The 13,356-nt window shown below is 39.6% G+C and overlaps 1 protein-coding gene across 7 annotated transcripts in view; it reads left to right on the top strand.

Annotated features, from left to right (window-relative positions):
• Positions 1-13,356, top strand: part of clcn3 (chloride channel 3) — a 59,180-nt gene that overhangs the window by 39,910 nt on the left and 5,914 nt on the right. For 4 of the 7 annotated variants that reach the window (XM_041779541.1, XM_041779546.1, XM_041779542.1 and 1 more), the window contains 7 exons: positions 987-1,067; positions 1,165-1,417; positions 1,840-2,132; positions 3,284-3,470; positions 4,094-4,492; positions 4,922-5,138; positions 8,100-8,175. In XM_041779541.1, coding sequence (XP_041635475.1) covers positions 987-1,067; positions 1,165-1,417; positions 1,840-2,132; positions 3,284-3,470; positions 4,094-4,492; positions 4,922-5,138; positions 8,100-8,175 — 1,506 coding nt within the window. Of the gene's footprint in view, positions 1-986; positions 1,068-1,164; positions 1,418-1,839; positions 2,133-3,283; positions 3,471-4,093; positions 4,493-4,921; positions 5,139-8,099; positions 8,176-9,571; positions 9,610-13,356 lie in introns of all 7 variants that reach the window. The other 3 variants (XM_041779544.1, XM_041779548.1, XM_041779545.1) reach the window with 2 other exon arrangements.

Here is a 13,356-nt window from a genome sequence, read left to right as displayed (position 1 = left end):
TTGTAGACATCCAGTTGTATTTTTGAGGGGGCTATAGACAACTCAGATCCACTGAAATGATCATTTTTTTATACTTAAACAGCCTTGTCTAAAAACAGAAAGAAAATAACAGGTTGATGTTATTGTTATCTGATTCCACATACACTATATGTACAAAATTATTAATGCACATTAATACTAGTGGAAGTTCAGAACTATTCAGCTATGAAATCAGCAGAGCATTACCAACTTTTACCTACCATGCACCTTAGCAGTTGTTGACCCCACTCTGTGATTTATGTGGTCTTCTGCTTTGTGGCTGAGTTGCTGTGGTTCCTAAATGCTTCCACTTTCTAACAGTATCACTTACAGTTGACAGTGGAATATCCAGCAGGGGGCAAATTTCCCAAACTGTCTTACTGCAAGTGTGGCATTCATCACAGTAACACGAATGGGTCTAATTAAAACATCTGAATTCAGCAATTATTAGGTGTGGCCAAATACTTTTGTCCATATAGACATGTTGTAGCCAAAAACACAGGGGAAAAAAATCACCAAGTCAGATTTATTTATTTTTTTAATGTTTTACTTAATTTCACTGCATTTGCTTTCTGAGTAAACATTCAGGGTGCAACTACAAAAAACAGAGGTCACTAGATAATACTAAATGAAAAATAGAAGATATATATCCCAAACCTTTCCCCACACAACACAATCATTACATTGTAAACTTTGAGGAAAATAACTAGAAAAAAATAATCATGTATAATTTAATTTCCTGTTTTCCTTAATCACATAAATTTAAAGTGTCTATGATTCAAAGTTTGGACTGTGTTTGAGTTTTTTAATACTTTGAAAAGAATACAGAAATAGGGGGAAATTATTGTCTTAAATTATTGCCTGGCACTCTTGGTTGTCTTTTACCTGATATCTTGATAATCGACTGTTTTAGAGCCAGTGTAGTTGTTTGTGACTGGATTAAAGTCAAGTTTTGTTTGTTCTCTCAGGTTCTCTCTGCTGCATCGGCTGCTGGTGTTTCTGTTGCTTTTGGAGCTCCGATTGGAGGAGTCCTCTTCAGCCTGGAGGAGGTACAGCAGCACTTATGTCTCTTATTACTCCTACAAACCATCCAGATATGACTGTCAAGCTATACTAAAACCCACTAACTCTTCTTTCCTCCTCCAGGTGAGCTATTACTTCCCTCTGAAGACACTTTGGCGCTCTTTCTTTGCTGCCCTGGTGGCAGCCTTTGTCCTGCGCTCCATAAACCCGTTTGGTAACAGCCGCTTGGTGCTGTTTTATGTGGAGTACCACACACCGTGGTACCTGTTTGAGCTCATTCCTTTTATCCTGCTGGGAGTGTTTGGAGGACTCTGGGGAGCCTTCTTCATCAAAGCTAACATCGCTTGGTGTAGGCGGCGCAAGTCAACACGCTTTGGTAAGGGCTTTGTCTTCCTTTGTGGTTTAGATTTGAACAGGTCAGGCAGCTCTGGTTTTTGAAGGCTGGAGTGAATTGTTGTCAACTCAAGGAAATCAGCTCAGTTATTTTAGCCATGCTTAATGTTTTGTGCATAGCAGTGAAAATGAAGGACTGAACAGCTTTAACTTTTCATTGTGTGTTGTGTTATACATACAATAATATGCCCAGCCTGGGTTAAAGATCCGTTAAATAAGTTTTTGAGAGAAGCTCCACTCAGAGCAGACAAAAATAAAACAAGATGTCTACAGAATCACTTTTGCAAGAGTTCCATCACATCTAGAGACTCCTGTCCTATGTTGATGTTTCTCCTCATGCGTCAGTGTTTGAGACCCATAATACAGACCTCTAACACTCTGTCATATTGCTTCATCTCTCTTCAGGGAAGTACCCGGTGTTGGAGGTGATCTTGGTGGCAGCCATCACCGCCGTAGTCGCTTTCCCGAACCCATACACGCGTCAGAACACGAGCGAGCTGATAAAGGAGCTGTTCACAGACTGTGGTCCACTAGAGTCCTCACAGCTCTGTCAGTACCGCAGTCAGATGAACGGTAGCAAGGCCTTCACCGACAACCCTAACCGACCGGCTGGGCCTGGGGTCTACGCCGCCATGTGGCAGCTGTGCCTGGCACTCATCTTTAAAATCATCATGACCATATTCACCTTTGGACTCAAGGTAGTGATTTCATCTTTAATGTTTTTGATAATAATGCTCCCGATGTGCACACTCCATACCCCTATCCACCCACAACCCTTCACCTACAAATGGATAGCCACTGAAAAATCAACCTCAGTTTCTTCTATTATAGAATTGAAATACCGCATTTTCTGGACTATAAGTCGCTCTGGAGTATAAGTCGCATCAGACAAAAAATGCATCATGAAGAGGAAAAAAACATATATAAGTCGCACTGGACTATAAGTTGCATTTATTTAGAAATTGACACACCGTTGTCTGTGCTCTGATAGAGAGGCGACTGCGTTGCATGAAGTGGTAACACCAAGGAGGCTCACCTGCAAAGTCATTTATATTCATCTCCTTGGCAACACCAGGGCGTGGAGACATAACGGCACCGTTGACAAGCTTCTACCGGCAGCAACGTTGTTAAAGCACCCATCTGTGGACTCGTTCCTCCAGCTCTGGCCATCTTGCCTTAAGTCTGCAATTAGCTTTCTTTGTTTTCTTCATTGCAGTGAGATTAACCTGTGCTTTTCGCCAGTCCCTCACAAGTTTCTCACTCACTCCAAACTTTGTTTCTGTTGCTCGATTCCTGTTTTGGTTAATTTTTTTTCAGTGGTACAGGAGTAGCATATAGTTGTCACAAGCCTAGAGCTCCCTCTTGCAACTGCAGAAAGTAATGTTTACTCCTTGTACATGTCAGTCAGCATGAATTAACATTCAAAAACATGTTAAATTATATATATTTTGATATATAAGTCGCACCTGACTATAAATCGCAGGACCAGCCAAACTATGAAAAAAAATGTGACTTATAGTCCGGAAAATATGAAGTGTTATCTACAGAGAAAATGAAGAGGCCCCAGATTTTGTAAAAGTCTACTTGTTTACCCTTGATTGCACTTGTAATCTCTTCGAAGGAGGGAGTTGTGGATAATTCAGAAATACATGCACCTATCCTTAGTCTACCCTCCCTTTTCCATGCTAGACCGATGGCTCTTTGGTCTAACTACAGGCAAATTTCCAAACATACTTGATTCCCCCTCTTATGTTTTTTTGTTAACTGGATTCTGTTTGTTTCTACTAAGGGTTTCTGTTAACACCCCTGTGTCATAACTGGTATTAAAACTGTAAATTTCCCCCTTTAGGTCCCGTCTGGTTTGTTTATCCCCAGCATGGCCATTGGGGCAATTGCAGGGCGGATTGTGGGCATCGCCATGGAGCAGCTCGCCTACTATCACCATGACTGGTTCCTGTTTAAAGAGTGGTGTGAGGTGGGGGCTGACTGCATCACACCAGGACTCTACGCCATGGTGGGGGCCGCTGCATGTCTGGGTGAGTCAGCAGAATAAAATAAATAATAATAAACAGTCGACTATTTGTTTCCAAAGTCATCAGTACCAAGAGTTGGTGTAAACTGATTATTAACCCAAATGTTTTTTACTATTCAGTTATTTCTTTAATATCCAGTTGCGTTTAAACATTTTAAAGCATTTCTGCTACTTTATGTGCAGTAATGTTGAATATTTTTCTCAATAAGTGAATATGTTTTTGCAGGCATTTAAGTCACTAAAGTTAACAAAAACCTTGATTGCATGTCTTTTTTTTTTTAAATAGATGACTGTCTAATATTTTAGAAATAGATCCATGAAAGATAGAAACCTTTGCAGAGAAAAGCTTGAACATTATGTCTTGCATTCTTAAATTACTTGTCAAAGTAAGAAAGTGGATCTTTTGCCTGATACAAATCAGCACAAAACAGTTTAAAACAGTCATGTTCTTAGATATGCAAATAAATGATCAATTTATTGACAACAAATCAGGTTTTTTTGCTTCAGGAAAAATAAATCCCTATCTGTATCTCTTATTTATTTTTTAACCTCCATACTTTGACTTTAAATCTAGCAGGATGAACATAAGACTTTAAATACACAGATATCTCTCTCCTCTCCTCTCAGGTGGTGTAACCCGTATGACCGTCTCCCTGGTCGTCATAGTCTTCGAGCTGACGGGCGGCTTGGAGTACATCGTCCCCCTCATGGCCGCCGTCATGACCAGCAAATGGGTTGGCGACGCATTTGGACGAGAAGGAATCTACGAGGCGCACATCCGTCTGAACGGGTATCCTTTCCTGGACGCCAAAGAGGAGTTCACGCACACTACGCTTGCAAGGGAGGTGATGAGGCCTCGACGCAGTGACCCGCCTTTGGCCGTGCTGACGCAGGATGACCTGACGGTGGAGGAGCTGCAGGCCATCATCAATGAGACCAGTTATAACGGTTTTCCTGTGATCGTATCCAAGGAGTCCCAGAGGCTGGTGGGCTTTGCTCTGCGCAGGGACATCACTATTGCTATTGGTAAGGACAGAAGATGGTTTCTCCACATAAGTGTAGATTTTGTTGACTAAAAGGTAGACTAAAGTGTGTAACTGCCTTTGTCTCCATGAGAAGAACGAGACTTAGACCAGCTAAAGTTAGATCTTTGATGATAAAACCCATTATGAAAACCAAGTTTAGTTTAACTTCAAGGGAGCATTATATTACTTTTCTCTCTGTTCATTTACACTGCATTTTGGCTTCACTCCACTGATCCTGGTTTCATCTCTGTTGTGCCTCTGTTATTACCTCAGAAGTCACTCAAAACGAGAATCTTTCATTCCTATGAGACGTTCATAGTAGAGGCAAAATATCATGACTTCAAACAACACTGTGAATGACTGTTGTAAAGTGATGAGACAGTACCATCTTTTCAGTGTTTGTCTGTATTTTCTTGTTCTTCTTTCACAGAAAACGCTCGTAGAAAACAGGAGGGCATCATGCTGAACTCGCGAGTGTACTTCACCCAGCATGCACCCACCCTGCCAGCCGACAGCCCCCGGCCCCTCAAACTGCGCTCCATCCTGGACATGAGCCCCTTCACCGTCACAGACCACACCCCTATGGAGATCGTGGTGGACATCTTTAGGAAGCTCGGCCTGCGTCAGTGTTTGGTCACTCACAACGGGTGAGTAAGAAATGAAACAAAGGAATGTGGCTTTCTTTAAGTAGTGGGTGAATTTCCTACACCTGTCCTCCAGTACTGATTTTTATGATCAACTAACTGCTCTAAAGTGGACACAAACAGGATGCACATGTAAACTGACTGGTGTTACATGAGCTCTCTGATCCCTGGATCTCCTCTGTAATCTGCATGGCTCAGTCTAACCACTGTGCTGCTCTCCCTTCACCCCCCACTGAGCATTAACAGTCCAATAACACACCAAGCTGTTGACACTAACTCTGACTACATAACAGGCATCATGATGGGAAATCAGTCAGATCTGACATACAAATTAAGATCATGCAAATTTAATAATAAAATAAAGATGCTGTTTGATTTAGTGAACATAAATGTGTCTTTATCAGTCCGACTTGGGAGGTTTGGGCTGCTCCAGGTTGTTTGTGCATAGACCCCTCTGCTGGTGTGATTCAGAATTGCTCTTTGATTTGGATGACTTGCCTCAGTATGCTGAGAGAATCACCTACAATAAACTATGCAGCAGTGTTTGTTTTATGTCATTCCCTTCTCTATTTTTATTTTATACCATAAAGCTGAAATTATTAAATTTACAAAAAGTCAGGAATTTTGATGGAAAAACAAACCAAATGAGTAATACTTAAACCCTAATATTTTCTGACCTCTAAACCCTGTCCTTAGCTAAAATGAGGCCACTCAAATAAAGAAATCACTAAAATATGTCATAGGTTTAGAGATTTATTTAGATTTTAGTTTCCAAAAAACACTGGGCTCCACTTTGAAAATTTGCCATTCGTAATTTTAATTTGAAAAATGTGACTGGTTAGACCTGAGATGGAATAAAACATATATATTAACTATTTAATCTGTGTGTATTCAGTGTATTCAGACAGTAATCAGACCCCCTTCACTTTTTTAAATTTTATGTTGCAGTTTGATGCTACAGTCAAAAAAAAATACATATATCCTCATTTACTTACACCCAGTACTGGAAAATGACAAAGTGAAAACAAACGTTTTTGCAAATTTATTAAGAAGAAAAAAATGGAATATCACGTTTACATAAGGATTCAGACCCTTTGCTCAGTACTTAGTTGAAGCACTTTTGGCAGCAATTACAGCCTTGAGTCTTTTTGAGTACAACACAACACGCTTTGCTCACCTGGATTAGGGGGTCTTCTGCCTTTATTCTTTAAGAATATTCCCTCAAGCTCAGTCAGGTTGGATGGGGACCGTCAGTGGACAACCATTTTCAGGTCTCTGGCTGTGCCACTCTTGGACATTCACAGAGTTGTCCCTAAGCCACTCCTGTGTTGTCTCAGCTGTGTGCTTAGTGTCATTGTCATGTTGGAAGGTGAACCTTTGGCCTTGTCCGAGGACCTGAGTGCTGCATAACAGGTTTTCATTGAGGTTATCTCTGTACTTTGCTCCATTCAGCTTTTCTTCAACCCTGACCAGTCTCCCAGTCACTGCTGCTGAAAAACACCCCCCACAGCATGATGCTGCCTCCACCATGCTTCACTGTTGGGATGGTATTGTGTTGGTGATGAGTAGTGCATGGTTTCTTCCAGATGTAACATTTAGAATTTTGGCCAGATAGTTAAATCTTGGTTTCATCTGACCAGAGAATCTTGTTTCTCACAATCTGAGAGTCCTTCCTGTGCACTTTTGCAAACTCCAAATAGGCTTTTATGTGTTTTGCACTGAGGAGAGGCTTCTGTTTAGCTTCTCTGCCAATATATCTAGACCAATGGGGGGCTGCAGTGATGGTTGTCCTTCTGGAGCTTTGTCCCATCTCCACACAGGATCTCTGGAGCTCAGTCAGAGGAACCATCAGGTTCTTGGTCCTCTCTCTCACTAAGGCCATTCTACCACGATTGCTCAGTTTACAACTGGCTCGTGGAAGAGTCCTGGTTGTGAAAGGCTTTTTCCATTTGAGAATTATGGAGGCCACTGTGCTCTTGGGAGCTTCAAGTGCGGCAGAGTTTTTGTAGCCTTCCCCAGGTCTGTGCATTGCAACAACCCTGTCTCTTAGCTCTTAGCAGGCACTTCCTTTGACCTCATTTCTCTTTTTGGTCTGATATGCATTGTCAGCTGTGAGGCCTTCTATAAAGAGGTGTCTACCTTTCCAAATCCTGTCCAGTCAGTTTAGTTTACCACAGGTGGACTCCAGTCAAGTTGTTGAAACGTGCAAACAGCAATGATCAAGAGAAGAACCTGAGCTAAATTTCAAGTTATGCCAAGGGTCTGAATACTTATGTCAATGTGATATTTCAACTTTTTGTTTTTCATAAATTTGCATCAATTTCTAAAATTTTGTTTTCACATTTGTCATTGTCATGATGGGGGACTGAGCGTGGGGTACTGAGAGTAGGTTACTGAGAACAATTTTTTTTTTTTTTTTTTTTTTTTACTGTAGCATCAGGCTGTAAGTTAACAAAACTGAATAAGTAAAGGGGGTCTAAATAGTTTGTGAAGCACTGTACATGAAAAACAGACAAATAAATATAGGAGTGTTTCTTAGGATTTCCATACATCATAGATGGTTTTTTAACAGTTTTATTACAAGTTTGCTTTGGATTTTCACCAATGTGCTAATAGTGGTTTTGTACATCAACATAAAAAGTAGATGGCGCTACTGTTTTTCCAACCAGGGTTAATGCAGAAGAAGAGAGCTACAGTCAGACCTCCATCTTTAAACCTCAAGATTAAAAGTTTGGGTTTATAGAATATAATTTACCGCATGTGTTATCTTTTGATTTTTTTTGTTTATTTAAGTTGTTTGATTTTGTTGTTTTGAGTTTACATTGAGTTCATATTTTCAGTTTGACCTGTTATGTATGTTTTGTGCTGCTCTCTGTTCTCTCTGTCTCTTTTCTGTTTGTTGTTTTTGTTTGTTTTGTTGTTTATTTTTCGGGCAGTTTACCGAGTAACGGGTGTGTGTTTCAGGATTGTGTTGGGCATCATCACAAAGAAGAATATTTTAGAGCATCTGGAGGAGCTCAAGCAGCAAGAGGAGCCCCTGGTGACTAGCCCTGTCCCTTTACACATACGACCCCTCCCTTACTTTCACATCTGTCTCTTTAGAGGGATGCATGAAACTTGGTGTGAGAAGCTGTTGACAGTTCCCGGCTAAACATGACGCCTTTCTGTTTTTCTTCTTCTTTCTGTCTGTTGTCGTGGGTTTGGTTTGGTTTGGATTCAGCTATAAAGACGTAATTAAATGGCCTCTGACATCGCCATCATCGCTGACAGCAGTTGTAGTTTGGTTTTGTAGAAAGTTTGTTGGGTTTGTTGGTCCTGTAACGTTGGACCTTAATGGGAACTGTCACCTACATCATTTCAGAGCCCCTTTCAGACATGTGCTCCATAACAACCATTAGCTGAAGCTTTAACATGTTGAAAGGTCATCTTACTGTTAAACTGGCTGCAGCAACATTAGCACAATAACCTGTGAAGATTGATAATTAGTTTCTTGTTCTGCCTTCTACGAACATTTTACAAAAAATATTGGCTTCAAGGTTAGTGCAGAATACCAAAAACTTCTTGAAAGAGACTCTAAAAATCAATTATAGTCAATATAATTTTGCTTTTATTACATTAAAAGATGCAAAAAAAAACCCTCTTTAATTTCGACAAAGTAATATCAGTCAAATAAAAATATGTAATATAAAATAAGTGACTGGATAAATATTCCTCCCTTTAGCCGATATTTAGCAGATGCACTTTGGCTACAATCACAGCACTTGGTCTGTGTGGATAGGTCTCAGTCAGGCTTCTTATTAGCAAAACAGCTCAAGCTCTGTCAGGTTGCACAGGGATCAGATGTGAACAGCCCTTTTTAAGTCCAGAAACTAATTATTGTATTGAGGTCTGGGCTTTGACTCGGCCACAGCAAAGAAAGAAAAATGTATGGGTCTTTCTTTCTCTTAACAGAAACCAGAAAAAAAATTGAACATGTCCACAGGGGGGCACCAGATCATCACAGACTTACCTTGTAGGAGCTTTAAAGTCAGTGGTGTCACAGTGTCCGTGTCTGAAAGGGGCTCAGTAGATTTGCAGAGTGCAGCTTTGCAGCTCATCATCATTAATGCATTCATACAGACTGCAGCTCTGCTAAGTGTTAGCTGCTTCATGCTAGCATATCAATGAGATATTTCTCTTAAGAAACTTTGTGGTTTAGTCTTTATCACAGTTTAATTTAGGTTTATTTGTGATTAAAGCTGTAGAATCAGACATATTTAACAGCATGTGTGCCGTCATGTAACCATGATGCCTGTTGTTTGTTTCTTATCTTCCTCTCAGTACAGTAGTCATTTAAAGATTTCAGCCCAGTAAGGTTTCTTATTTCATTAACATCTGATTTTTCTTCTTTTTTTTTAACCCTCTCAAACCCACCATTTTCTGCTGGGTCTCCACAGTTCGACGACATCTGACCACTCGTCGTAACAAGCATTTGGCGAGTAGCTAGCCGCCTCGGGAAAGCGGACCACTGTGGTTGTGATGATTTTAGATGGTGATGTTTTAGTTAGAAGAGGGGCGGGAGAAGATCTATAGTGACTCAGTTTAATCCCGTTCTCCCCTCATTGTGTAGTGGCAGTGATTGCTGTGTTGGCGTGATGTTGTGTTGACTCATGCTAGTAGTGAGCCAGATAGTTAGTGTTGTGATTAAATAACCTTGATGGGGTATTATCTACTAATCCTGTGCTTTAACCTGCCAGTGCTTCCTCTCAGCCAGCTGTGTCCGGTCCTTTTCACAAGAGAAGAAACACATTTATGTTGTGAAGAAATATAAACTCTAAACTGTCTGTGTGGAAGTTGCTTCATGAAGCAACGGCATGGCTGATTGAAACAGATTCACAAACAATATAAATGATACTCTTTCTGGAAACAACATCACATACAGGCACCATCAATTATGTCCCAAAAAAGTTTTTTTGTAGGTTCTTTCACCCTAGATGAGGAAAACAATCATTTTTATAATCAACAATGGTAAACAGAGCAGAGAAAACATTTCTTCTCTTTCATACACTTTAAATCAGTGGTTCTCGTTGCCTGGGGGGGTTCAGATTTCAGAGGGGGTGCAGGGCCCTGACTGCTCTGACCTTGTCAAAATTAGATGTACTATACATATTTTCTAATTAAAGTAAATCTGTAAGAACATGTAGTAGTATATTTCGAAGCAAACAAAATCAGTATTACAGATTCTGAAGTCATACATTTGCAACAAAAAACTTGAAATTTCCAAGTTTATAGTCTTAAATGTTGACATTAGAAACTCAAAAATTTAAGGTTTTTAAAAATCCTAATTTTAAATTGTTTGCAAAGGCAAAAATGTACAAAAACAGTGGTTGGATATTAAAATTTCCAATTTATAAATTAAAAGTTTTGGTGCATTTAAATTTACAACTATTGAAGTAAAAAGAAAAAAAATCAATTTTCCTGTAAATTAACAACTTTTTAAACTTGAGAATTTTGAGTTTTTTTCCTTGAAAATTGACAGATCCTCTTTATTCATTTTTCATAGAGTGGTCCTAATGTACCATTGAAATAATGTATAGTTTATACGTATATCCTTTTTCAGAAACGTGTATGTAGGTTGATTATGTTGGGATTTTGTTCATTATTATTTAAAAAATTAAAATCGATGTGTTCTTAAGGGTGGAGCTTAAGGACAAAAGGTTGGGAACCACTGCTTTAAATGACTGCGAGAGTACTTCAAGGTTTATATGTCTTTTTTTAGCTGAAGTCCTGGCTTTCCACTATTTATCTTTATTTATAAAAGTCTTTTTAAATGTACTAAATTTAACTTAATATAGATTTTTACCGTTTCCGCATACAAATGTTAAAGAATCCAAAAGAGGAGTCTATTTTTATCACCATACTCGTGCCATTTTATGCTTTACAGGGCTGAATTAAACATGTATACATCAATTTAGTGGAGATTTTGATATAACCAAAATATATTGCCATATTAATTTCAGGCCATTCTCCCAGCTCTAACTTGACATAAAAACCGAGAACAGAAGGGGACACAGCTGGCTTACAGGAGCATTATCTTCACCCCTCAACCTCCTCTCACCTCCAGATCTGTGCCTGGTCCTCTGAGCCTCTACAACTTCATCTTCGTTTATTTCACTGGTTCTGAAATAAACAAGATGAGCCATAGATGTGAGCTCTGCTGGGGAAGCCTGAGTCTGATCTGTGTGACGTCTCACCAGTGTTTCATGCCTCCTGCTGCCCTCTAGCTGTAGCTTTGATTTACTACCCAATGCCTCAGACCTGGGTTCAAATCTTTATTTTACTCACTGTGACCATACCACTGCCTCTCTACAGTTCAAATGAAGCTGAAAACACATGAAGTCTGACAGTGTTAACACAAACATCCTCCTAGACCCAGCTCTGCTCTCCTCTGTAGCTCTCTGAGCTTATTTATTTCCTGATGCTTCTCTACACCTGACCTCAGACAAATACTCACAGCTGATTTAAAGGACACACGTCAAATATCAACACTTTTGTGGTTATTTTTTTAATCAGTTAAACAGCTGGAAAATCAGAGCTGCTTTATATCCAGCTCAGCCTTCAAGTTCTCCTGAATCAGCGGGAACGTGTCAACTGACAGAATATTTAGCAGCTTGTTGTATGGTCTTCATCCTGAGTCAGTTCTTACAGTATACTTTATAGTAAAATAAGAGGATGAAGAGCAGGCATCTCTGTCACAAGTCAGAAAAAAAACAAGAGTAAATGTGATTCTGGTCTTTCAGTCATAAACTTATTTATATGCATTTTAAAGTGCAGAGTGGACATGCAGTAACATCATTCAAGAATACACACGGATATTCAAAATTACAGGAAAAAATACTTAAAAATTAAACAACAGACTTTTTGATTTAATCTTGATGATCAAAACTTAGAAAAATAAAAAATCCACTATCTCAAAATATTAGAATATTGTAGAAAACTCTGGTTCAGTTCACACAATGTTAATCATGGGCAAGACTGCTGACCTGAAAAATGTCCATAAGATAATCACTGAAACCCTCCACAAGAAGGGTAGGCCACAGAAGTTCACTGCTGAAAGGCCAGGCTGTTCTCAGAGGCTGTACCAAAGCATATTCATGGACTAGAGGTAAATTTAGCATTTCATTAGGAAATCAAGGTCTCAAAGTCTGAAGGAAGATCAGAGAGGCACAGAATGTAAGGTGCTTGAAGTCCAGTGTTTTCAGTTTCCACAGTCAGTGATTGTTTAGGGTGCCATGACATCTGCTGGTGTTGGTCCACTGTGTTTTATCAAGACCAGAGTCAGCACTGAGATTTTAGAGACCTTCATGGCTCCGTCTGCTGAGAAGATTTCTGGAGATACTGATTTCCTAGTTTTGGCTTCACCCACAGTGAAGCCAAAACTACCAAAAAACCCTGATTTGCTTACCACGGTTTAACTGTGTTTGATATTTCAGCAAACTGACTCCAGACTCGACAATACAGACGAGCTGAAGGTAGCTATCAGAGCAACCTGGGCTTCATAACACCCCAGCAGTGCCACAGACTGATTGGCTCTAAGCCATGTTGCACAGATGCAGTAATTTGTGTAAAAGGAGCTCCAACCAATCCCTGAGTTGTAAATGAGCATAATTTTCCATAAGGCCGGCATTTCGTGGACTGATGTTTCTTGATACTCTAATATTTTGAGAGAGTGGATTTTTGACTTCTGTGATCTATAAGCAGTAATCACAAAGATTTAAACAAAAAAGTCTTGTAATATTTTATTTTGTATGAGAGACAGATCTGGAACATATGGACGTTTTACTTCTTGAATTAAATTAAAGAGAAAAAAAAACTTTTTCTATGATATTCTAAATTTTTTAGATGCCTCAGTACATTAGAAAAAGGGATTTCTGACTTCTGTGATGTTGATGTTTCTTCTTTTTCCTCAGAGCTTCTGAAGTTTCTTCACTTCCTGTTTACCACTTCCTGTCTCTTTGTAGGATCCAGATCTTCCTTCTCACCAGCTGTTAGCGGAGCGATAACAACTAAAGCGTTTAAACCTGAAATGACACCTTGCCTCCTGGTAGTTGGGTGCTGTTTCAGGCCTGCTTTCTCCCTTTTTCTCCTCGTTATTCACTCCTTCCTTATGTTGACCTTTCCTTCCTCAGGGACTTCTGTTTTTGTTGGCTCTATAATCAGCATCCATTTTTAATGGCTTATT

This window comes from Cheilinus undulatus, linkage group 22 (assembly GCF_018320785.1).
Source record: "Cheilinus undulatus linkage group 22, ASM1832078v1, whole genome shotgun sequence".
NCBI lineage: Eukaryota > Metazoa > Chordata > Actinopteri > Labriformes > Labridae > Cheilinus > Cheilinus undulatus.
Note: the sequence above shows the minus strand (reverse complement) of the source record. Positions and strands in the feature narration are given on the sequence as shown.